The 25,614-nt window shown below is 40.8% G+C and overlaps 1 protein-coding gene and 1 long non-coding RNA gene across 9 annotated transcripts in view; one reads left to right on the top strand and one right to left on the bottom strand.

Annotated features, from left to right (window-relative positions):
- The window catches only part of LOC114679595 (uncharacterized), a 167,344-nt gene extending 144,471 nt beyond the window's left edge, over window positions 1–22,873 (bottom strand). The window contains exons 1-2 of the long non-coding RNA XR_003731631.2: window positions 22,763–22,873; window positions 16,844–17,388 (exon numbers count right to left, since the gene is read on the bottom strand). This is a non-coding gene — a long non-coding RNA (uncharacterized LOC114679595). The remainder of the gene's footprint in view (window positions 1–16,843; window positions 17,389–22,762) is intronic.
- ADAM21 (ADAM metallopeptidase domain 21) lies at window positions 3–23,927 on the top strand. 8 transcript variants are annotated; one of them, XM_028850524.2, is made up of 4 exons: window positions 57–137; window positions 18,575–18,721; window positions 19,520–19,691; window positions 20,808–23,363. In XM_028850524.2, the coding sequence occupies exon 4, from the start codon at window positions 20,959–20,961 to the stop codon at window positions 23,125–23,127; it is 2,169 nt and encodes a 722-aa protein (XP_028706357.2). In that variant the 5' UTR covers window positions 57–137; window positions 18,575–18,721; window positions 19,520–19,691; window positions 20,808–20,958; the 3' UTR covers window positions 23,128–23,363.
- Window positions 23,928–25,614: the final 1,687 nt, after the last annotated feature.

A 25,614-nucleotide genomic window follows, 5' to 3' on the forward strand; every position in this document is an offset into this window, starting at 1 on the left:
CAGCACTTTCGGTTTCAGCAGCCTCGAGACCCGGAAAAGGAAGCCCGAAGGACTCAGAGCGCTGGGAATGCTGGGAATCGTGGTTCCTGCCGCCAACGGATTGCAGTTTCTCACCAGTTCCCAAGGCCACGCATGAGGTGAGCAAGGGGCAAGTTATTCTAATTTGCCATTGGAAGGAGGTGGGAAGGGGTGGCTAGTAAAAGTAAGGGACCTAAATAAATTGATATTGTCGAGAAAAAATTTTTTAAAAAAATCCCCTGCCATCCTAGAAAATCTCCACAAATTTAGAAAAGAAAAAAAAGTTGTATTATTCTGTAAACATCGAACCAGACCGGAATGAGTGTCACAGGCAATCCACTAATGAGATTGCAAAGAGAGACAACAATATCACCTTTTATGTAGCTAAAGCACACGCACGTTCTCAAGTAAGACGAGTTAACATGGTTTGATATTCAATTTTTGGTAGTTCACCGTTGGAGTGGCCGTCTGTGTTGGTTAATTGCCTTTATCCAAAGGAAAAATAAAACGTTATCTCTGTGACAAACAGGTACTTACGGCTTGGAGCAAGTCGCTTAGGGTAACTCCCGCGAGCGTGGATCATAGGGGCACTGTCTACCTTGATAGTTACATTTCAAGGAGTTGGCTCCCGGGACCTGAAGAAAAAGATTCCTGGGTTCTATCTGACAAGAGGCTTATTTAGCTTTTAAAAAGTTACACACACACACACACACACGCACACACACACACGGATTATAATTAGAATTTGCTCAAGAAAATTTTTTAAGAAAGGGGACTAGGGGAATGGCTCATCCTTTTGGCAACTGGGAAAATTCAGTCTTTTTAATGTTTTAACTCTTACAATAAGGTTAACTCACGACTTAGGTATAACTTTAGGCCAGTCTTCCTGACTTTTGGAATGAGATATTCCAAACTGAACTTGAATGAAACTTCAGGGGTCAAAAACACAAAAGCCTAAAGAACCAGGAAGGTGACAACCTTGTGAAGCAACCTGGAGTTAGACCACAGCGATTGGTGGGGATCTTAGAGGAGTAGAAAGTGCAAGGCCAATATAAAGACATTCAAATTTATAGTAAAAAACCAAAGCAGCAGCAACTATGTTTACCAAACAGAAGGAGATAGGGGCAGATTCGGCAGGAAGGCCTCTTGTTTGCTCACTCTGAGAGAAGTAAAGATGGAATAGTGGAGGCTGGGCGCAGTGGTTCACGCCTGTAATCCCAGCACTTTGGGAGGCTAAGGTGGGTGGATCACCTGAGGTCAGAAGTTCAAGACCAGCCTGGTCAACATGGTGAAACCCCGTCTCTACTAAATATACAAAAAATTAGCTAGGCGTGGTGGCGGGCGCCTATAATCCCAGCTACTAGGGTGGCTGAGGCAGGAGAATTGCTTGAACCCCGGTGGTGGAGGTTGCAGTGAGCTGAGATTGTGCCATTGTGCTCCAGCCTGGGCAACAAGACCAAAACTTCGTCTCCAAAAAAAAAGATGGGGCAGTGGAAATAACACAGATTATGACTTACAACCTGGGCTCAAGTTTCCATTCCATTCCCTTAAACTTGTCTGTCTTTGACCAAGGAATCCTACATCTCTGAACTCTGTTTCCCCATCTTAAAATGGGATTGATAGTAGCTCTTTATATGTTGGTTGGATGAGTGAATAAAATTATCATTATAAAAGGCAGAGAATGATAAATTTAAAAAGTAAAATATAAATAAATGACATTGGGGGCTGGGTGCCGTGACTCACACCTATAATCCCAGCACTTTGGGAGGCTGAGGTGGGCGGATCACTTGAGGCCAGGAGTTCGAGAGCAGCCTGGCCAACATGGTGAAACCCCATCTCTACTAAAAATGCAAAAAAATTAGCCAGGTGTGGTGGTGCGGGCCTGTGGTCCCAGCTACATGGGAGGCTGAAGCAGGAGAATCACTTGAACTCAGAAGGCAGAGGTTGCAGTGAGCAGAGATCGTGCCACTGCACTCCAGACTGGGTGTCAGAGCGAGACTCCATCTCAAAAAATAAAGAAAGAAAATAAAATAAATGACATTGGAATGCCAAGAGAGAAAAGATCAAATAGAAATGGGGAAAAATCAAGAAGTCATCAATGAGGAGATTTGTAAGGAAAAAAAACACAGGGTTTCTTTTAGACCACTGTGGGGGTGGGGGTGGGAGAATCACCTCTCAGTACCTGGGAAAATTGTCCTTTTCATCTGGGCACACAGCTTCAAATGAAATACGTAGGGCAGTGAAAGAAAAAAGTATCCTAAACAAGTTGAGGAAATACTGGTAGTAAGTAGAGTGAGAGATGGGGTGTGTAAATTGCCTTTATTCCCTAGTAGAAGTATGGGAATAATGGTGTCAGAGGCTTTTGAACTGGAGCGACTCCATCTTGAATAGGGGCTGGGTAAAATAAGGCTGAGACCTACTGGGCTGCATCCCCAGGAGGTTAGGCATTCTAAGTCACAGGATGAGATAGGTCAGCACAAGGTACAGGTCACAAAGACCTTGCTAATAAAAGAATGTGGTAAAGAAGCCAGCCAAAACCCACCAAAACCAAGATGGCGATTAAAGTGGCCTCTGGTCATCCTCACTGCTCATCATATGCTAATTATAATGCATTAGCATGCTAAAAGACACCCCTACCAGTGCCATGACAGTTTACAAATGCCATGGCAACATCAGGAAGTTACCCTATATGGTCTGAAAAGGGGAGGAACCCTCAGTTCCAGGAATAGCCCACCCATTTCCCCTAAAACTCATGAATAATCCACCCCTCGTTTAGCATATAATCAAGAAATAACCATAAAAGTAGCAAACCAGCGGCCCTCGGGGCTGCTCTGCCTATGGAGTAGCCATTCTTTATTCCTTTACTTTCTTTGTAAACTTGCTTTCACTTTACTCTCTGGACTTGCCCTAAATTCTTTCTTGCATAAGTTTAAAGAACCCTCTGTTGGGGTCTGGACCAGGATCCCTTTCCAGTAACAACGGAAGAACAAGGAAGCTAGCTGGGCATGGGCATGGTGATATGCTTGTAGTCCCAGTTACTCTAGAGGCTGAGGCAGGAGGATCATTTGAACTCAGGGGTTTGAGGCTGCAGTGAGGTATGATTGAAGCACTGCACTCTAGCCTCGGTAACAGAGCAAGACCCCATCTCTATTAAAAAATGATAAAAGTAGGCCAGGTGCGGTGGCTCAAGCCTGTAATCCCAGCACTTTGGGAGGCCGAGACGGGCGGATCACAAGGTCAGGAGATCGAGACCATCCTGGCTAACACGGTGAAACCCCATCTCTACTAAAAAAAAAAAAATACAAAAAACTAGCCGGGTGAGGTGGCAGGCGCCTGTAGTTCCAGCTACTCGGGAGGTTGAGGCAGGAGAATGGCGTGAACCCGGGAGGCGGAGCTTGCCGTGAGCCCAGATCACACCACTGCACTCCAGCCTGGGTGACAGAATGAGACTCTATCTCAAAAAAATAATACTAATACTACTAATAATAATAAAAGTAAATAAATTAAAAAAAAAACAATGAGGGAGCTTTAATATGTAGGAAAGCAAATGACAGAGAAAATGAGATTCTACTCAGAGGAAACAACTGAGAAAAATTATGGAATCAGGCCGGGCGCAGTGGCTCGCCCCTGGAGTGTAGCCTCTACTTCATGGTCCAAGATGCTTAAAATGGATTTGGAACTTCATCATATCTACATTTCAGGAAGGTAATGAAGGAAAGGCAAAGAAGACCTCCTGGAAATGTCACAGACTTCTTGTAATCTCAGGGATGGAAATGTGCCAACCATAAAAATCAAGGTTATTACTATCAACTGAAAATGGGAGAATGGATATTGGGATGCCATTGGTAGTCTCTGACACAAGAAGTGACACTTTCTGTCTGAACTAACCTTTCTGTTTATGACCTTGAGTTATGTAAAAAATATGGAATGAAGTGGCAACTTCAATCTATCATTCACAAAATTAGTGGAAACCTCGCCTCACCTTAATCACACCTTGCTCTATTTTTGCATACTTCCTGTCATATATTCACTTTGTCTTTCTAATCTCTCTTGTCTGCGTCAGTCCCCCCCTACTTCAGTATTTTACTCTATCAGCCTCTTTGAGGACCAACTCATGAATATGTTTGTATTTGAGACTTATCCACCTCTCCTTTGACATAGCATTTGTTCCAACTTTTTGCCCTTACCTATTTAGTTTCAAATTCCTGCATATTTTATTTTTTCTATGCTTCCTTAGCTGATGAAACTCCTTTCTGATTGACAAACTTTTTTCTTTATTGTATTATTATTACATTTAATCAGATGATATTAGTTTGTTAGTGTTACTGTAACTAATACTAGAGACTGTGTAATTTAAACAATGGAAATTTATTTTTTCACAGCTGTGGAATCTGGAAGTCCAAGATCAGGGTGCTGGTAGAGTTGGTTTCCTCAGAGGCTTCTCTCCTTGGCTTGCAGATGGCCATCTTCTACCTCTGTCTTCACATGGTCTTTCCTCTGTGTGCACACATGTCTGTTTCCGAATCTCCTCTTCTTATAAGGACACCATTCATATTAGTTTAGGGCCCACCCTAAGGACCACATTTTAACTTACCTCTTTAAAGACCTTTTCTCCAAATATGGTTACATTCTGAGGTACTTCAGCAGATGAATTTTGCAGGCATACAACACAGCCCATAGCACAGATTCCAGGGAAGTCACAGCCTTTGGCATTGCATATCTCTGCTCTGGCCCATTACATGTTGACTTTAAAGTTTAGACCTGATAGCAGTATTATTGCTTTAATTTTCAAGTTCTTGCAGAAAGTTGCACTGCTAACCCCAGCTATTGATGACAGCAGGTATCCACAAAGCATTTACAATTATTTTATCTTCTATTCTCCTTTTTGATTGGTACTCTTTATTCTTCTGTATATGTATGCTATCTTTATAAGAAGTCTAATTCAGACCCCTGGCTGTAATGCCATTAATATGCCAGCTGTCATGTCTCTTCACTGAACTTCAGTCTTGTGTAACCCAGTTGTCTACCTGACATCTCAAAATTTAGATGCCTAGCAAGCATCTTAAATTATGATGAAATGAGAATTCCTAACCCTTATACCCCTAAACTGATACCTCCCTTAGCTGTTCCCCTTCCTTGAGGAACTCAGTTTACTCAGTTCACATGAATATCTTAAGAACAGCTTTTGATTCCTTTCTTTCCCTTGCATTCTACATTCAACCCATCAAAAGTATAGTTGTTGCTATGTATGAAATACAGTCTATCTGACCATCTCTGATACTACCAGCTTATTACAAACCATGAGTATGTACTGCCACTACTTCTACTGTTCTTTCTGAAAGTTTTTTCTGCTGCTCACTCGATACCTCCCATCTGTTCTTCCCTCAACTGGAGCAATCTTACAAAGATGTAAATCAGATCACATCATGCCCCAATCTAAATCTTTCAGTCATTTCCATCTCATGTAGGAAAAAATCAATATCCTTAACATTGCCTCTAAGACCAGATAATCTGCCTTTGTCAAGCTCCCTAACTCATCTACTACCATAACCCCCTTCCCTCATTCATTACATCTACACTGAACTTTCTTGTTTCTCAAACAAATACATTTGATTCAGTTTAGATCTTTGCATTTGCTGTGCCATCTGCCCCACTGCTTCTTGTTCACTGCTTTATCTCCAGTACCTATAAGAGTTGCCAACACAAACTTGGCTTTCTTTTTGTTTATTTTTTTAAATTATTTTTTGTAGCAATAGGGTCTTGCTGCATTGCCCAGGCCGATCTAAAACTCCTGGCCTCAGGCAATCCTCCTGCCTCAGCTCCCGCAAAGGGCTGGGATTATGGGTATAAGCCATCATGTCTGGCCTTATAATAGGATTTGAATGAATGAATGAATTTTAGTGATGATGAAACTTAAACTCAGTCACTTGCTAAATGTCACACTGCAGTTGTCATTTGCTATCTCATCACCTGCTGCAGTCACTAGTGTACTAGTTCTACTGCCTGAATTCCTCTCAGCTGTTCTCACTGACATTGCTGATGTGCTCAAAATGAGTCACATACACCAGTGGAATGGAAGAGAAAACCCAGAAGTAAACCCATATATCTACAAAGGACTAATTTTTTGACAAAGGTGCCAAGAACATACATTGGAGAAAAGACAGTCTCATCAATAAATGGTGCTAGGAAAACTGGATGTCCATATGCAGAAGAATGAAAGTAGACCCTCTATCTCTCAACATATATAAAAATTTTAAAAATGGAGTAAAGACTTACATCTAGGACCTCAAACTGTGAAACTACTACAAGAAAATATTGGGGGAAACTCTACAGGACACTGCTTGGGGCAAAAACTTCTTGAGTCATACCCCAAAAGCACAGGCAATCAAAGCAAAAATGGAAAAACAGGATCACATCAAGTTAAAAACCTTTTGCAAAGCAAAGGAAACTATCAACAAAATGAAGAGACAACCCACAGAATGGAAGAAAATATTTTCAAACCACTCATATGACAAAGGATTAATAACCAGAATATGTAAGGAGCTCAAAACAACTCTATAGGGAAAAAATCTAATATTTCTATTTTTAAAATGGGCAAAATATCTGAATAGACCTTTCTCAAAAGACGACATACTAATGGCAAACAGGTATATGAAAAGATGCTCAACATCATCAGTCATCAGCAAATCGAAACTGTAATAAGATATCTTTTTATCCCAGTTAAAATAGCTTTTTTTTTTTTTTTTTTTGAGACGGAGTCTCGCTCTGTCACCCAGGCTGGAGTGCAGTGGCCGGATCTCAGCTCACTGCAAGCTCCGCCTCCCGAGTTCACGCCATTCTCCTGCCTCAGCCTCCCGAGTAGCTGGGACTACAGGCGCCCGACACCTCGCCCAGCTAGTTTTTGTATTTTTTTAGTAGAGACAGGGTTTCACCATGTTAGCCAGGATGGTCTCGATCTCCTGACCTCGTGATCCGCCCGTCTCGGCCTCCCAAAGTGCTGGGATTACAGGCTTGAGCCACCGCGCCCGGCCTTTTTTTTTTTTTTTTTTTTGAGACGGAGTCTCGCTCTGTTGCCCAGGCTGGAGTGCAGTGGCGCAATCTCGGCTCACTGCAAGCTCCGCCTCCCAGGTTTACACTGTTCTCCTGCCTCAGCCTCCCGTGTAGCTGGGACTACAGGCGCCCGCCACCTCACCCAGCTAGTTTTTTGTATTTTTTTAGTAGAGACGGGGTTTCACCATGTTAGCCAGGATGGTCTCGATCTCCTGACCTCGTGATCCGCCTGTCTCGGCCTCCCAAAGTGCTGGGATTACAGGCTTGAGCCACCGCGCCCAGCCTAAAATAGCTTTTATCCAAAAGACAGGCAATAACAAATCCTGGCGAGGATATGGAGGAAAGGGAACCCTTGTACACTGTTGGCATGATTGTAAATTAGTACAACCACTATGGAGAAGAGTTTGGAGGTTCTTCAACAAACTGAAGGTAAGTTACCAAAAAAATCCACTAATCCCACTGGTAGGTATTTAGCCAAAGGAAATGAAATCAGTATATCAGAGATGTCTGCACTCCTGTGTTTATTGTAGCACTATTCATAATAGCCAACATTTGGAAGCAACCTAGTGTCCCTCAACAGACGAATGGATAAGGAAAATAGTACTCCATTGTGTATATGTATTACACAACTCCTGGTCTCTATGGAACTTTCATGGTGTGCTACGTTGTGTCAGATGGCTGGTAAATGAAGTTCATTGCCCCCTTTGGACCTGGCCCTGTTTATCATAATAGATGGATCCCCGGGTTTCTCAGTGGGGTGTCTGCAAAGTTCTGGTGTGGCCAGATCAAAGGCGGCCTGCTTGATCATCGTGAACTTCCTTCTTGACCTCCTGGGATGAGGGCTCAGATTTCTCCCTTTGGGGTGTAGCCTGGGCATATCGTCATCTGAGTCTGGCTGCTCAGGGCCCAACCTTGGTAAAGGGGAGTATATTGGGGTATGTGGAGGAGGAATTTCTATCTCCTCTGGTGATTCCTGCAATACTGGTTTTTCCTGTTGCTTTCCCTTTGTCTCTGTAGCTGACAGCAAAACTGATTTTCTTTTTTTATCTTAGGCTCGGCTTGAGCTACCAGCATTTTGCAATAAGCTGCCAAGCAGGGCTGCAGCCATGCAGGTCAAATTTGGACTATATTTAGCCACGAGTCAATGTTAGGAGATTGGTCTGGATGCCCTGGCTGTCCTCCAATCCCAGTGAACACCTTAAATATACAGCCAATTGTTTCCCTATCTATAGTTCCTTCGGCCAGCCATCTGACACTAAAAAAGGGCCGCTCTATTACACAGAGAGTTCTCAACCTCTTGGGGGTCAACTTGATCCCATAATCTCCTGCATAACCTTTCCTGAAGTTCTTTAACATACATTCTAATGGGGTGGGTTTTGACAACTTCCCTCCCATTTCCTCCCAATTATTGCACAATTCACTCACTCTTTTACTTTCACTTCAGACTAATTAGACCATCCCCCTCATGGGAGTATTTCAGATGCCACTTAGCTTAGCATCGGAAGGTTTGTATAAACCCCAGACCCGGACCCCACACTTACTAAATTGTGGGGCGCTTCCATAAGCCATATGTGGTAGCCCTGAAAGAAGTTTGCCACTAGTACTGGTCAGTCCCACACTTCACTTGGGGCGTATGGTCTATGCTAAGAAACCTGCAGCCCCACACACTTCACTCCCCACATAGGTTCCTTTTGAAACCGCCTCTTTCACACGCATTCACACACTTTCCCGCTCCCAGTTCCTCTTTCCTGGTTGGGGTGTAGGTTTCTTCCTAATTAGAGAGCCACTCTCGCATCCTGGGTCGGAGCACTAGGTACACCCCAGGAGGTGGTCACCAGGCTCCCCTTCCATCCTTATGGGATGGGTCCTGCCTCAGGCCCAAACCTTACCATGCTCCTATAGTGCGCTGTCCCTGGAATTGTCCTGTAGCCCCTTAGGTTCCGTTGCGCTGTCAGGGAGGGGCCCCAAGTCGTGGGAGAGCTGCTTCCTTCTCCGGGTTTGAGATCCCCCAGTGGCACATGAGGTCACGGGTCTCCCCCAGCCTGGGGCCCTAGACCCACAGGCAAAGGAGACAGCAAACCTGTCGTCTCCACTCCTGCCCGGCTCGCCAAAATGTTGTGGGAATCAGGAGACCAGAGAGAGCAATGGGTGGAACAGGAGGATTTTATTAGGTGGTCACTGACTCAGTGGATTCATATCCAAAGGCTGCACCAAACAAGACAGGACTTGACTTTTATACATACATCTGAAAAGGGCGTGAAACCCATAAGGTGGATAAGCAAGCTTACAGAAGCAGAACAAAGGCAGTTCATGAAACAGTGACAGGTTTTACAACTCAGGCATGTCTTGTGACCATTGCCATACTGCACAGCTGGAAAACAGGAACTTACAAAATCCTTGCAAACTTGCAGAAATAATTGTGGGAGCAGATCAAAGGATAATGGTATAGGAAAAGAATTTCAAAGGGGAAAACTGTTAAGAACAACTTGTTTTTCTTATCCTTGCTCTGGGTTGGGGAGGTGTTGGGAGAGTCTCTGGAGCTCATTCCTTTGGGCTCTGGCTTTTCAGATAGTATTATCAAGGCCCCACTAGGGCTCTGCCTATTGTTGGCATTGGAGTGAGTCAGCCAAGTACAGGAGTACTTGTTTTTCCCTTTACTTATTTTTCTTTTTACATTTTCTGCTTCATTAACTCACATGATCACAAGGTCATCAGCAGGCTAGGGGCAAGGAGAGCCAGTCCAAGTTGTAGAACTGAAGAACTTGGAGTCTGATATTCAAGGGCAGGAAGCATCCAGCACAGGAGGATGGAGGCTAGGCCAGTCTCTCTTTTCACAATTTTCTGCCTGCTTATATTCTAGCTGGGCTGGCAGCTAATTAGATTGTGCCCACCCAGATTAAGTGTGGGTCTGCCTTTCCCAGCCCACTGAGTCAAACATTAATCTCCTTTGGCAAAACCCTCACAAACACACCCAGGATCAATTCTTTGTATCCTTCAATCCAATCAAGTTCACACTCAATACTAACCATCACACCACTATTTTCTCTTCACAGGATATGAGACTTTACAGCCTGGTAAAAATGAGCTATTGTGACCTACACATCTAGAAATAAGCCATCCTAACCATGAGAGATCACATGAAACAAGACCAGAGACTCATTTCCTTGTAAAATGCTTTCTCCAAAGATTTTTAAAAAGAAAAGGGGGGAAATGTGAAAGGAAAATATCTTGGGCCCCCTCAAGCTGGGAACCACTGAGGGCAAATCTGTCTCCCATTCTATTCAAAGTCATCTCTGTGGTCACAGAGATAGATGCATATTTTGATTGCCTCCTTTGAAAATACTTATCAGAAACTCAAAAAAAATGCAACCATCTATCTCTCACCTACCTGTGATCTGGAAGCCCCCAGTGGGGGGGCCTTGCTTTGAGTTGTCTCCACCTTTCTGGATGGAACTGATGTGCATATATTGATTGATGTCTCATGTCTCCCTAAAATGTATAAAACCAAGCTGCGCCCCAAGCACATGTCTTCAGGACCTCCTGAGGCTGTTTCATGGCTGCATCCTCAACCATGGCAAGATAAACTTTCTAAATTAACTGAGACCTGTCTCAAATTTTGGGGGTTCAGAATCCATAAGTCTCTTTTTATTTCTTGATGATTAAAGTCACATTTACTAAAAGGCATTATAGCTTTTATTTTTTCTTCAAAAATATTTGATCCTAGTGTTTATCCTTCTTTAAGTCAATTAATTAGAGCTCTTTTTAAAAATAGACATCACACACTACACCTATATAACCACACAGATAAGCAGAAGCAGATCCAGTAGTTATCAGATTTTCAGTTCTGCAATCTCCTAGTTGAACTGTTCACCTCTGAGTGGTCCCTTTAAGAGCATGGCTAGGAAAGCATGCAGTTTCTAGGGCCTAAAAAACAGGTATAGCTGAAAGACAAAATCAGATTTTGAGAAGGATTCATCTGCCTCCAATTCCTAGGGCTCCATGAGGAAAACAGGGGTCTCTCCCAAAATGGAATCTGTGGCACCTTTTCTGTTTTTCCCAAGAAGCCCCAGGCCATCAGAAATTATTTTAGGGCCTCTCATGCATGCCATAAGGGTGGCAAGATACAATGGAGAAAAAGAATTCACCTGAGAAAAAAAACTTTTTCCACTAAAACAAGATCCAAGAAGAGAAAAACATAAAGGCCTTTTAAATATACCTATAACTTGGATATCCACTTTTAGTTAAGATGAACACTCTTTAAGAAAGTCCTTTTAAATCCCTTATTATGCAACTTTGGCCATGCCAAGGAGTCAATATTTCTAGCTTTTGAACTTTATGAAACGTAACTTCCCAGGTGCTCACAGAAAGGAAAATTCAAGGTGGTTCATGGAAGGGAAGAGAATCAACAAATGGTAAAGGTCACACAGGTATCAAACCAGAAAGGACTCATTCCCTAAGCCAGGATTGAACCTGGGCCACCGTTGTAAATGGCAGAGGCTAAAACAAAGCACTGCCACATGGTTACAGGTCATGCTTCTAAGTACGTAAAATATGATGGAGGCCTTCAGCAAAGTTTGCCACTGACCAGTTTTCCAGGCTGGCTCGAGCAGAAGGCCTATGGAGTCCTAGGCCTACATCCCATCCTAAGGTACCTCTCTTTCTTAGAGAACCATATAGAGAGGCATGCAAAGCACACCAGATTGGCTACAGCTTAAGACCAACCTCCCGAATCCTTTTTCATAATTAAAACTTTACAGAGAATATAAACAGTGATGCTTACCATTCCCTTTACCAGTTTGCACAGGGGGGCGGGGGGGCAAAAGCTCAACTGGTTAAAAAAAAAAAACCCTCCTACCCTTTTGCCAGCATGTCAGGCTTCTGTGTTCCCTCCCCACTGAGCTCAATCCCAAGACAACTAGTTTAAGGCTTGGGAAGTTAACTTTTCCCAGTTTGGAGGCTACATCTGAGGGGAGTGTCCTGCAGCATGGGGACACAAGCATCCATCTGTGAACAGAGGAGGAAAAAGGAAAAATATGGCATTTTTTAAAAGGAGCCCCAGGACTCAGGATGCATTCAAAGAGGTACAGACTGAAGATGAAGGGCTACTCATCTAGAAAGAGGGGAGCAATGTGTCCCTGGTTCCCTTCTCTTCCTAGCGAATACCCAGGTAGAGAAAGCAAGGCATGTCTTTCTTTCTTCCATCCTTATATTTCTGAGTTCCGGCAACCACAACAGGTTACCGCCCATGGGTATCAAAGCAGCTTTCACCCATGTTAACAGATGGGTCTAGGGGGTGGAATTATCTTCTCTTACCCACATATGCCCTATCTCCCCTGCTGTCAGTAGCCTTTGAGTTCCTGAACTTGGAATTGAGTTTGGGTAAAAAATGTTTCTGGGGGGTTGAATTGCATGGACTCCTTATAAGCTGAATGCTAAGGTGAAGCTGTGGATTTGAGTCCTTCTCCAACAAGGGATAGAAAAGAGTGTCTTTGAATTGGGGTCCCAATCTAGTAAAACATCTTCTGAAAGGGGGGAAAAAAAAGCCTTTCACATAAAAGTTAACTTCTGACCTGGTAGAGAAAGGAAAAAATAACCTAAATGCTGGGCTGTGTTAATTGCTGAAAAATGGAGAAAAGAAAAAGATGCCTGGGGAAGAAACCTCTTATTCTTATGCAAATGAGTTTCTTCAACTGGGAGAGAAACTTTTAATTGCTGTTTCTTCCCTGGGGCTTGGACCGAGCTAGACCCCTTGGCCAGGGGAGGGGAAGACTCCATGGGTATGTGACAGGAACGCTGGCCAGCTGTTGGTGCAGAGTGTGGGACCCTGAGGCTGCCTTGGGGCCCGGGCAGTTTCCTCTACCCTCAGAAGAAGTGTGAGGACAAAAACGCTCAGAAATGAAAGGGAAAGAGATTTTTGGGTCCGCACTTTACTCGCCCCTCCTCATGTCCCTCTACGGGCTACCAAATGATGCAGGATTTTTTGCTCCTTAGTTCAGCTGAAATCCAGGTTTCTGTCTCACAACCAGGAAAAATTAGGCACTTGGACAAATTGAAGGATGAGGAGGGTAGATCTCTTAGGCAAAAACAAAGCTCAGCAAAGAAAGAAGGGGTCCCGCCAACATGCTACCACCTCACAGATTGAAGACCAGGCCACTTCACACAAGCTGAAGAGGCTGGGCCCCTCCTCCAGCATAAGATGTAAATTCCTGATGGCTCCACCCCATTCTTCCAGTGAATATACGGGCCCCCAGTTCATTGTGAGCCTGCTCAGGCAAGACCATGGGCAGTTTCCCTTATCTGCCTCCTGCATCTATCAGCTCTATCTTTCCTAATAGACGGATCCAAGTCTCATCATTGTCATCTTCTCAGAATTCTCCTTTTTCTCCTTCCTTACACAAAATGTACTGTGCCACATATACTTCTCTTAATCTTGTTTTTTAAACTTACTGACCCTGGAAATCATTGAATATTAATGTAAAGAGATAATCCTTTTTCATTTATGACTGCATATTATTCATGATGTAGAAGCATTGCTGTTTACTTCATAGCTTTCTAATGATGGAATTAGAATTGTACACAAAGCTTTGGTAGTACACATTATCCCACAATAAACAATTTTGTACAGATCTGATTTGATCTCTTTGGAATGTAACCGTTTATATTAACACCTCCTAAAAAATGACATACTTAGGTATAAATCTAACAAAACATTTGGTATTAACTATTTCTCTATGTTCAAGTTTGCTGATTTTTTTCTCTATTCTCTGTCCTGCTGTTGAGTCATCCAGTGAGTTTGGATTTGGTTATTGTACTTTTCAGTTCTAAAATTTCTATTATTTTCATTTTTATATTTTATATTTCTTTCCTGAGACTTTCTCATTTTTTGCTCCAAGTTTCTATTTTTTTCATTTTAGTCGTATTTGTAATTGCTCATTGAAGCAGTTCATGATGGCTATCTCAAAATGCTTATCTTTTTGTTGTATGTCTATTGGCATTAAAATGTTACATACTTCTCCAGATTGCTTGAGGTTAAAAGAAAACTCACGGATTCACCACCATATTATTCCTTAGCTCCCAGGGTAGGTAGCTTCTCTGCATGATTTTCTCTACCTTTCTTAACCTTCTTATGTTTGTTTTCTATTTAAAATACAGTGTTTTTACTTGCACAATAAGTCCTCACATCAGCAATAGGTTCTCAGAAACTGTGACTTTAACAATGCAAAGTAACATATAACAAAACAAATTTTTATTTGTCTCATCAGTGTTGTAATGAAACACATTGGACAAAACAATGTTATTTCAGTACCTACTGTACATTGTTTCACCTAAAGTTGCAGTTTCCAAGAACCTATTCATGACATTGAGGACTTACTGTACTTACTAGGAGTAATAGGAAGAAATGTGTCTATTCTATCTTTTCTGGAACCAGAAGTTCTTAGTGCTGATTCTACAAAGAAATAAATGTTGTCCAGGTGCCTGTAATCCTAGCACTTTGGGAAGCCAGATCACTTGAGCCCAGGAGTTTGAGACCAGCCTGACCAACATGGAGAAATCCTATCTCTATAAAAGATACAAACAAAAAAAAAAAAACAGCTGCACTTCAGCCTGGGTGACAGAGTAAGACCCTGTCAAAAAAAAAAAAAGAAGAAGAAGAAGAAGAAATAAATGTTATTCCTTCTTACAGCTAGAGAGATCAAGCCAAGCTGCTTTCAGAAGCTTTCATTCTTTTCCCACCTATAGATCTTGCAGGTTACTATTTGTTGAAGCAGGAATTCTATTCTTCCTCACTTATCTTTCTCCCTGCATAGGGTTTCTTTGCTCTGCTTACTAGTGCTACTGGCTTGCTACTAAGCTTTTTCCATGACTGAATGTATGTGATTTCCTCTACTCTCATTTTTTGGGGCTATGTATACTTAATTGTAAGTGATGTCTGGTATAAAAGCAGAGGTTATCCACTGAGTCCAGCGGAAGACAAACCTCTTTGTATCTATCCCTCCTAAGGCACAGGTGTCTCCAGTTTTGCCTGTATGAGCAAAACAGTTTATAAAAAGGAACCTCGTCAGATTTCTAAAGAAACCAGCATAAATAGTAGAATCTTTTCCAGCAGGAAGTGGAAGGGGACTGTAATTAAAACTGCTTCTAATTGATGGTTATCTCATGAGGCTCTGATTCTACCAGGTAAATTAAGAGTTGACAAGAATCTAAAACAGAAACTCCCAAAGTTAGAGTTAATATTTTATTAAATTAGTCCTTATCCTGTGTAGTTTTTATATATTGAACTCACCTTATTGATTATATATTTTAACAAACACTATACCATAAATTCTCCACCAACCATTTTGAGCATATTTTTCTCCAAAACATTATAGTCTAATAGGAGATGCAATTTTTAAAACTCACGTATAAAACAGAAAATAGCAAGGATATAAATTTTGTCACACAAAAATGTATTGCATATTATAGTTATAAAGAGAGTTACAGGATGTTAATGTTTTCTGGATTATTTAGGAAAGATTTGATAATGGAAGTGGAATTTGATCTTGCCCTAGAAAGTTACCGTAATTCAGTTCAATGGGAAAAGTGATTAGACAGTCTAGACCAATGCAATGGCATGAGCAAAATTACAAACCTGTGCTGTCAGGGTTCATAGACTGGAGGTGAGGAGACAACCCAATTCCAACTGGATTGAATTTGGAAATGAGTATAGAAATAGCAGGATGAGAGCAAGATATTCTTGAGAGTCTATTATTATTTCTGTAGAATTGAAAGTTCCTTGTTGCTAAGTAGCTAAATCTAGAATTTAGTCACCTGAGAGACAAAAGGGAGAGGGCTTATGTTTCCCTTTGCTCTGTGGCCTCAGCTACAAACCATTGATAAAGGGTAGTATAAACCATCTACACAGAAATGGCCATGGAAACTACTGTTTCTTCTGATGGTAAGTCATCAAGTTTGGTTCTATGCATAATTTGGTATCCAGAGTAGTCCACTGGATGCTGTGAAGTCTCTGAATTTTTGTTTTGTTTTCATTTGTAAAGATATGAGTGACTTGAGCATGGGTGTAGGTAGGGTGATGAACTATTCCAGTTGGGTTGGGACTGAGGGGATTGCTGGGTGCAGGACTTTCAGTTTTAAAACCAGGACTGTCCTGGGAAAATCAGGATGAGGTAGTCACCCAAATTGCCAGTAAGGAATAGAAAAAGTAGTAGAAGATGAAGATGCAGTTGAGAGTAGGGAAAATTGATAGAAACAGTCCTCAAGTAGGTGGGAGAGATGATCTGGAACTATGAGGGGCTAATGAGACTAGAGAGGGAGTGAGGTAGAGAAGAGGTAGACGTAGGTGGATTCAGATGGTGAAAGGCCTAGAAACCATTTTGTCTTTGAATTTGGTATATATATCTATCTCATACTCCAGAGAAAGAAATCCATTTTATATTGTGACATTGTGGCCTTCCACACACTTAAACCCAAATATTTGGCACTGTGTGTTCAAGAGTTGCTAAGGATCTTCTAGGGATGCCTTCTGATATTTCTGTTCTATTCCCTTAAGGAAAACAACTGCAGGCTATAACCAGCTGAATTACTTCCATGACTCTAATGGGACAGATACTAGTGACAGACAGATAGGAAAATAGTGCATTAGGGCATTGGAATAAGAGGGAAGATGGGTAGAGAGGGGTCTTGATGAATTTGAAACAGCTGTGGGGAAAGGAAGAGTTTATCAAACATGAATAAGTGGGCTGTTAGCTCACTGGACAGTCCACTGATGTTAGAGGACATGGATTTAGAGTGGGACCACCTCACAGTATCCCTGGTAGAATGATGGTACTTCAGGAGCTTTGGTCTCTGTAAGCCCTAGGAATGAAGACAATGAATCTGGCTTACAGATATTTTTGAAGTTATTCTCCTGTTATTGCCTGCTCTCATGCTGAGCTCCAAGAAAAAGAATAATATGATACGAGTTTGTGTAGCTTATCAGTCCTTTCCACAACATTATATCTTTGATTAGTGCTTCCCATTTTCAATCTTCCCAACCACAACAACTGTCACTCCATAATAAGCAGAAAACATATCAAGAGAAATACCGAGAACAAATCTGGCAGTTAGAATTTCCTCCCAATTCAGAGATCTTTGTTCTTTGAAGTTTTGTCTATGAACTTTGCTTTTCTCTTCCATGCTACTTGCACCTCATGGAATAAGGTGCCTAACTTGCAACAGTGAAAACCGCCCAGATGAATCCAACCTCTTTAGGCAAGTTGATGGCAAGGATAATGTTCAGACTGAAACAAGTTTTCCCCATCTTCCAGCATCCACATAGCCAATCTAGGACAAGAAAAGAAAAAAACCTTAAATACTTTATATTAGAAAGAAAAGGTACTTGGTTAACTAACTCTACTGTGATTGAGAGACAATGAGAATGGATTTTCAGCTACTGGCACTATACATAAATGATGAAACTCAGAATATTGAGGAGGTGCGAATGCAATATCCAGGAGAATAAAGAAAACAGCAATGTGGCATAGAAAGTTTTGAAATATCTACTGGATTTTATATCTCTATTCCTTAGGCTGGGGATCCAGGAGAAGCCATTTCAGTTTTGATTTCTATATTCTCTTTTTAAGCCTTTCACAAACACATTGGTTTTGGGATTTTTTTTTTTTTTCCAGAGTAGCATTGGTGTCTTTGATGTAGGAGTGGAGAAAGTATGTGAAGATTTAATGCAGTTCCTGCCCATCCCCGACCCCCCAACAATCTCTGTCACAGTTAGGACTTTAGAGAGTTAAAGATTTTGGCATACAGTGCTTGAAGGGATTAAACTGGTAGCAGAGCTCGAATGGATTGGAAGACAAGAACATTGAATGAAATGGGAGACGATGAAAGAAAAGTGGGTTCTCTTTGAGTTTGAGAAACAGGTATAGCAGAAGTAAGGGGGAGAACTGGGAGAACTAAAATTGTTGGTAAATTGCTTAGGATATATGAAATTGTGTGTTGACAAGGTATACATTATGACTATGAGTGAGTGGGCTGAATTACACTGAAGATGAATTGAAGAGGTTAAAAAAAAAAAAACTTAAAAAAACCCTGTCTTGTTTTCAGATGGGTTGTTTTCAAATACTTGCTAATAGTACTTTAAGATGAGGGTAGGATTTATGGTGGAAAATAATTTTATTAGTTAGGGGCCAGAGCCTTTCAGTTTTGTCCAAGTGTGATAAGGGTGGTTGAAGAGACATCTGAAAAATAGTGTAGTCTGATATTGCAGGATAAATGATTTGGCGTTGATGTTGTGGGCTGTGGAGAACAGGAACTCTGGACCTTGTGGTACATGTGATTTCTGAGGATGGGGTTTCTCAAGAGGAAGCCATTAGGCAAGCAGTAAATTCTATTAAATCTCAGGTTTAATAAGGTAAGTAGATGTAGGGAGCTTTCTGTGAAGAGGTTCAGGATGGAGTTGGTTCATTCTCTCTCTCGCTCTTTCTCTCTCTTTCTCTCCCTCCTTTTGTCTTTAAAGGAAGACTCTGGAAAGCACAAGGGAAGTTATAAGAAGAGAATATAAGGAAACTTGAATCAGGGCAAAGAAAGCATTGATTAGAAATGGATTCAAAATCCAGGAGATGATTGGTGTTGCGTCAGGCATGTTCATTTGTATATCTTCTATGTAAGTCTTCTTAGATTAGCTTGATTTAAATGCTTTTCCTTTTTGTTCTTATAAGAAATGGCACCTACCTTCATCAATACATTGATCACAGTCAGAGATGAAATTAAGTTTTTGGGCCTGATGCACCTACAAGATGAGGGCCCACTTTGAGAAAAACAATACCAAGTTACAATTGCAGAAAATAAGTATGAAAATGAGGATCTATTTAGCATAGGAAAGAAGCCACAACAAATTATAAATATTAAAAGGTTGAAAACGCCATAAACATCACAAAATTTAATCCCCTCATATTTATACTAATCAACTTCCTGACTCACTTCCATAATACCTTTTCCCTACAGTTTTCAAATTGCTTCTTATTTAATTGCCTCCCTTAAGAGAATTATTTTGTTATAATTTCTATAGCAAGAACTGAAAGGCATTTGCCTTTCCTTAGTATGTTTAATAGAAATTTAGTTTGTATTATTAATAATTTAGAAAAGAAAATTCAGCTTCACAGCTTGTTCTTGGTAATGAGATAAATAATTAAATTTACTATAGTCAAATTTTAGAAAACCTTTATTAAGTCTTTTATGTGTGCAATGTAATATTTCAGGGTGTTTGAGATTTTTCTTGTATAGTGACTAATTTTGATTACTTATAATTATATGACTTTCATAAAGTCCATTGCTGAGCCCCTTACAGGGTCTTTATAGAGGTCTGTACAATGAGGATCCCTGAAGCATAAACTTTGTTATCTGGTTTTGATCATATTATATTATAATTATCTGTTTTTTGTTTGTTTCTACACATGCTCAGTGCTTATTAGCCTCACTTTTGACAGTCATTTGAGACTATGATGAAATATATGGACGGACACTCTCCTCAGCAAAAAAAAAAAAAGTCATGAAATATATAAAATATCGAATACAATATTATAGACCTCCTGAAGCTTATTCTTGCTCCTGCCACAAGTTTCTACACTAAATTGGTAATTTATTTAATGCTCTGTATTTTGATTTTCTTTCTCTAATATCTAGAACAATGTCCTGCACTTTATATGCTCCAAACACATAAAGACTTGTTTAATAAATAGAAAAAGAAATAGATAAGTATTGCCAGCCAGACTGTATGACAGGTGCAGAAATTCCCTACTTTCAAAAACTCTTGGTAAATATATTTGAGCAAACATTGGGACTCTTCCCTGGCAATCCTAAAATGCCAGACTCTCCAACGGTTTTGCCCTAATAAGACAAGAGTTCCTTTTCCCAAGACCTTTAAACTGCACAGATTCTCATTTTCTCTTCTGAAAGCTTTTGCTTTTGTCTTTGGGTTTCTCCTATGGCTAACTGGAGAGAACAACATTATTCTCTCCTTACCTTAAATCATGTCAATGTTTCCTGAATTTTTTTTTCTTTTCTAAAAATTATACTACAATATGAATACATTTTAGTAGCATTCACTTACAATCCAAGACATTTCACAATTCCTCCTCCCTCTTTCCACTTTTCATTGTACATAGAGCTCTATGAGGCATTACAGAGGATACTAAAATGAAAGAAAATCATAAACCATGCAGTCAAGAATCTTTCAGTCTAATGAAGTTATGAGTAAAGGTGAATACAATGAGGACTAGTAAATAACTTTGAGATGAAGAAACTAAAGTAAATCATAAGACTGATGCAACTTGACACAGAATTGTGATTGTTTTTGATGTTTCCAGTTTGGACAGTCAAAGGAGACACTATCAATAGTTATTGCAAGGGCAACAGGTATAAACTAATATTATCTTGGACAAATTGAGATATAGAGTCACCCTACTCTTAAGTTTCTTTACTTTTGCTTTTACTTTTTATTATGGACATTTTCATACTGCCTGTAAAGACTGAGATAACTATTTACGTACCCGTCTTCCAACTTCAACTATTATCACCATGTGGCCAATGTTGTCTTTTCTGTACCCCCTAACTTCCCACCCTTATTTACTAAAAGCAAATCCAATGCATTTTCTTGATTCATAAACCAGTTTTTCACCACTCCATTCTTTTTCTCTCCTGATTTCCTTACTTATCACCTTTCCAACCCATCTTTTTATTTTTACTTCCAGCACTGCAGTTCTGATCTAACTCTGCCAGGACACAGATCCATAGGGTCAGCCCTGCATCCTGAGCAGCTTAGAGGGAGGAGCCAGACCAGAAGTGCCTCACACTTTGTCCTCTTCTGCTCTGGACAGATGGCTCCATGACGACAACTTCATAATGGCAGTGGATGGGACACTAGTGTACATCAGGGTCGCTCTTCTGCTGCTCTGGCTTGGGGTGTTTTTGTCCATTTCTGGCTACTGTCAGGCTGGGCCCTCCCAGCATTTCACTTCCCCAGAAGTGGTGATCCCCTTGAAGGTGATCAGCAGGGGCAGAAGTGCAAAGGCTCCTGGATGGCTCTCCTATAGTCTGCGGCTTGGGGGAAAGAGACACGTTGTTCACATGAGGGTCAAGAAGCTCTTGGTTTCTAGACACCTCCCAGTGTTCACCTACACAGATGAGCATGCCCTCCTGGAGGATCAGCCCTTCATCCCAGATGACTGTTACTATCATGGTTACGTGGAGGGGGTCCCTGAGTCTCTGGCTGTGTTCAGTGCTTGTTTTGGGGGCTTTCGAGGGGTATTACAAATAAATGGCCTCACTTATGAAATTGAACCCATCAGGCACTCTGCCACATTTGAACACCTGGTTTATAAGATAAACAGTAATGAGACACAATTCTCAGCTATGAGATGTGGCTTAACAGAGAAGGAAGTAGCACGCCAACAGTTGGGATTTGAAGAGGCTGAAAACTCAGCTCTGGAACCAAAATCTGCTGGTGACTGGTGGACCCATGCATGGTTTCTGGAGCTAGTTGTTGTGGTGAACCATGATTTCTTCATTTACTCTCAAAGCAACATCTCAAAGGTACAAGAGGATGTATTTCTTGTTGTCAACATAGTGGATTCCATGTATAAACAGTTAGGTAGTTATGTAATTTTGACTGGAATTGAAATTTGGAATCAAGGAAATGTTTTCCCAATGACAAGCATAGAACAGGTCCTGAACGATTTCTCTCAATGGAAACAAATCAGTCTTTCCCAACTACAGCATGATGCTGCACATATGTTCATAAAAAATTCACTTATAAGTATACTTGGTCTAGCCTACATTGCAGGAATATGTCGTCCACCTATTGATTGTGGAGTTGATAATTTTCAAGGAGATACCTGGTCTCTTTTTGCCAACACTGTGGCCCATGAGTTAGGTCATATTTTGGGTATGCAGCATGATGAAGAATTCTGTTTTTGTGGGGAAAGAGGTTGCATCATGAATACTTTTAGAGTGCCAGCAGAGAAATTCACCAATTGCAGTTATGCTGATTTTATGAAGACCACTTTAAACCAGGGATCATGTCTGCATAATCCTCCAAGATTGGGGGAAATCTTTATGCTAAAGCGCTGTGGGAATGGTGTGGTTGAAAGAGAAGAGCAGTGTGACTGTGGATCCATACAGCAGTGTGAACAAGATGCCTGTTGTCTGTTGAACTGTACTTTAAGGCCTGGGGCTGCCTGTGCTTTTGGGCTTTGTTGCAAAGACTGCAAGTTCATGCCATCAGGGGAACTCTGTAGACAAGAGGTCAATGAATGTGACCTCCCAGAATGGTGCAATGGAACATCCCATCAGTGTCCAGAAGATAGATATGTGCAGGACGGGTTCCCCTGTAGTGACAGTGCCTACTGCTATCAAAAGAGATGTAATAACCATGACCAGCATTGCAGGGAGATTTTTGGTGAAGATGCAAAAAGTGCATCTCAGAATTGCTATAAAGAAATCAACTCTCAGGGAAACCGTTTTGGTCACTGTGGTATAAATGGCACAACATACCTAAAATGTCATATCTCTGATGTCTTTTGTGGGAGAGTTCAATGTGAGAATGTGAGAGACATTCCTCTTCTCCAAGATCATTTTACTTTGCAGCACACTCGTATCAATGGCGTCACCTGCTGGGGTATTGACTATCATTTAAGGATGAACATACCTGACATTGGTGACGTGAAAGATGGTACTGTGTGTGGCCCAGGAAAGATCTGCATCCACAAGAAGTGTGTCAGTCTGTCTGTCTTGTCACACGTCTGCCTTCCTGAGACCTGCAATATGAAGGGGATCTGCAATAACCAACATCACTGCCACTGTGGCTATGGGTGGTCCCCTCCCTACTGCCTGCACAGAGGCTATGGGGGTAGTGTTGACAGTGGCCCAGCATCTGCAAAGAAAAGAGGATTTTTGCCACTGATTGTGATTCCTTCTTTGTCTGTTTTGATTTTCCTGTTTACTGTTGGGCTTCTTATGTATCTGCAACAGTGTTCTGGTCCCAAAGAAACTAAGGCTCATTCATCAGGTTAAGAAAATGTCTCTAATTTAATATTCCATGCATTATTACAGTTTAGTCTCTTGGCAGTAGAAATGGTAGTACATCCCTGAAACAGCATATTTCTGACCATTTCCAGAAAGCTGCAAAGATCTTCCCTTACGTCAGAACCACAAACATTGTCATTAAGTTCAAGTTATTCTTAACATGTTTCTATCTATTGTTCATTGTTTTAAGCAGCAAATAAAGCTACATTCCTTCCCTCCCTTTAGTCCTTGTTGTGTTTCTTGTGCACAGAGATGACTTATGGGAAAGGCATGAGATGTGTCTGCATCAGAGAGTCCAGGGGTGAGGCTTACCTCTCTACTGACATTTATCAATGTGGGAAAATTACTTACCTTTTCTGATGTTCTGCTTCAAAATCTGAAAAGGTGTAGGGGTGATAATAATATTTGTCCCCCCCAACTTCTTTTATTTGGTAACCAAAAGAGAGAAATAAGTGAATTTTTGTTAAGTATAAAGAAATTGTTATCTGATGAAATTTCCTGATTTTGCTCCCTGTGTGCTTCCTAGCTTTTTGTCTTAATTTGGCAGTTTGGATATCCTTTTGGATCATTTGCTTGCTTCACATACCAAAATATAATCTCCATGACGGCGGGATTGTTTTCATCTGTTTTGCTCACCATTGTATCCTCAATAGCTGGAACACTGCACAGTGCTTACTACTCAATAAATACTTAAATGAAGTCATGAATCTGAATGGAGTATTAAATACATGAAATTATGAAAAGTAAAAATAATATTTTGATACCTTGGGATGTCATTCTGATCCTCTTTTATAAACTACTGGAGCTGTTGCTCAAAATTAAACTTTGAATATTTAAAATGCTGCTGTTTGTACCTGACGCATTTTGCTGGTCTTTTCTTCCCCCAATGTATCTTCTCCTCTGTCTATTCTCCATGTTTTTGGAAAGCCTGTCTCTTGAAAACACAGAATGAGTCAGATACCCTTTGTATTGATCAGTTAACTTCTGAATGGCACTCTGTAAATTGAGTCAAAATACCTTTTGCATATCATTTTTCATTATGCGTTGCCAACTTTGCATCTTCTATTTCATGTTTCAATATATTTGGCTGTGTCATTCTCTGCATATTCTCTGTACATGAAATCTCCAATTCCCAAAATGCTGTTTACCACCCTGCCCCTACTCCCTTGCCCTGGAAAACTCCTGTTTTCTCTCAATAGAGGTTAAATGTTATATCTTCATAGAAGCATTCCTTATGAAATGGTAAGTGTTCCACTTGTGTGCCCTGTCACTTTGTGGTCACCCCTTTATGGTTTGATGCCCTCTAGGAATAGAGATGGAGAGGGTCCAACAATGTGTTAGCAAAAAGAAGCAGAGGACAGCTACTGGAGCCACATGGAGGGAGGAGTGAACCAATAATACAATCTGGTCAAATCAGAGAAAGTTCCACATGTTGTAAGTGTACACATCCATATGGAGACAAAAGATAGCTGCTCCAGTTTATTGATTCTTTGTTGAAAGGCTTTATGGTAAAAAACCATTGAAGTTGATTAAAGTAAAATTTGTCAGCCTAATGTTCTTTTATATTTGCTGAGTTTTGTATTTCTGCTTGAGATTACTTTGAAATAATCCATTGTTTCTGGGATTATGTTGGTTTCATCTTTTATGCTTAATTGTGGAATTTATTTTGCTATAAGGAATGAGATAGGTATCTAATCGTATACTTTTCCAAATGGGTAGCCTGTTGTCCTGATACACTTCATAGAATAAATCCTTTATCACTGCTTTGCTGGTAAATTGGGATCCTGTATTGTATTTTAAAGTTAATTTGTTAGAGTCACCTTTTTTTACTTTTAATTTTTACAAGAAGCAGTGCACTTTGCAATATTCTTATTTTAAGAAAAGCTGCATAGTTATTTTATATTCACTGAGTTAATTAGCGCTATATCAGTCAATTATACCAGGATTGGTGGGTAGAATTCACCTGTTTATAACAAACATAGAGTCTTACCTCCTGTTTTAATTGGGATTGCCCAAAAAGCAGACCCAGAGACAGGATTTAAGTGGAGTTACTTTTCTGGGGAAGCACAAAACAGGGTAGACTAATGAATAGATTTTCTCTGTGTACAACTGGAGCCATCCCTGTGCGCTTTCTGAGAAGTCATGTGAAACACAACTTTGATTAATACTCCATGGTTCAGGAGAAAGCTGTAAGGAAAAGAATATCTGAGATATAAGCACGTGAAGTGGTAAACTCTCAGAGCATGGAGATTGTCTACTGTGGCTGCAAGTGAACTCAAGTGGGACGAGAAGATGTAGGGTGGGCTTTCAGCATCTACTGTACCCAGGTTCCTTAGAAAACATATGCTGAGGCAAGGATTAAATCTAAATGGTTTACTTGGAAAATACAATCCTAGGGAAATGAGAGTAAAAGTAAACGTATTTGGGGCTGGAAAGTCTGGTACAGCAGATGCTGGTGGTACCTGCCTGTATCCT

Source organism: Macaca mulatta, chromosome 7 (genome assembly GCF_049350105.2).
Source record: "Macaca mulatta isolate MMU2019108-1 chromosome 7, T2T-MMU8v2.0, whole genome shotgun sequence".
In the NCBI taxonomy this organism is placed as follows: domain Eukaryota; kingdom Metazoa; phylum Chordata; class Mammalia; order Primates; family Cercopithecidae; genus Macaca; species Macaca mulatta.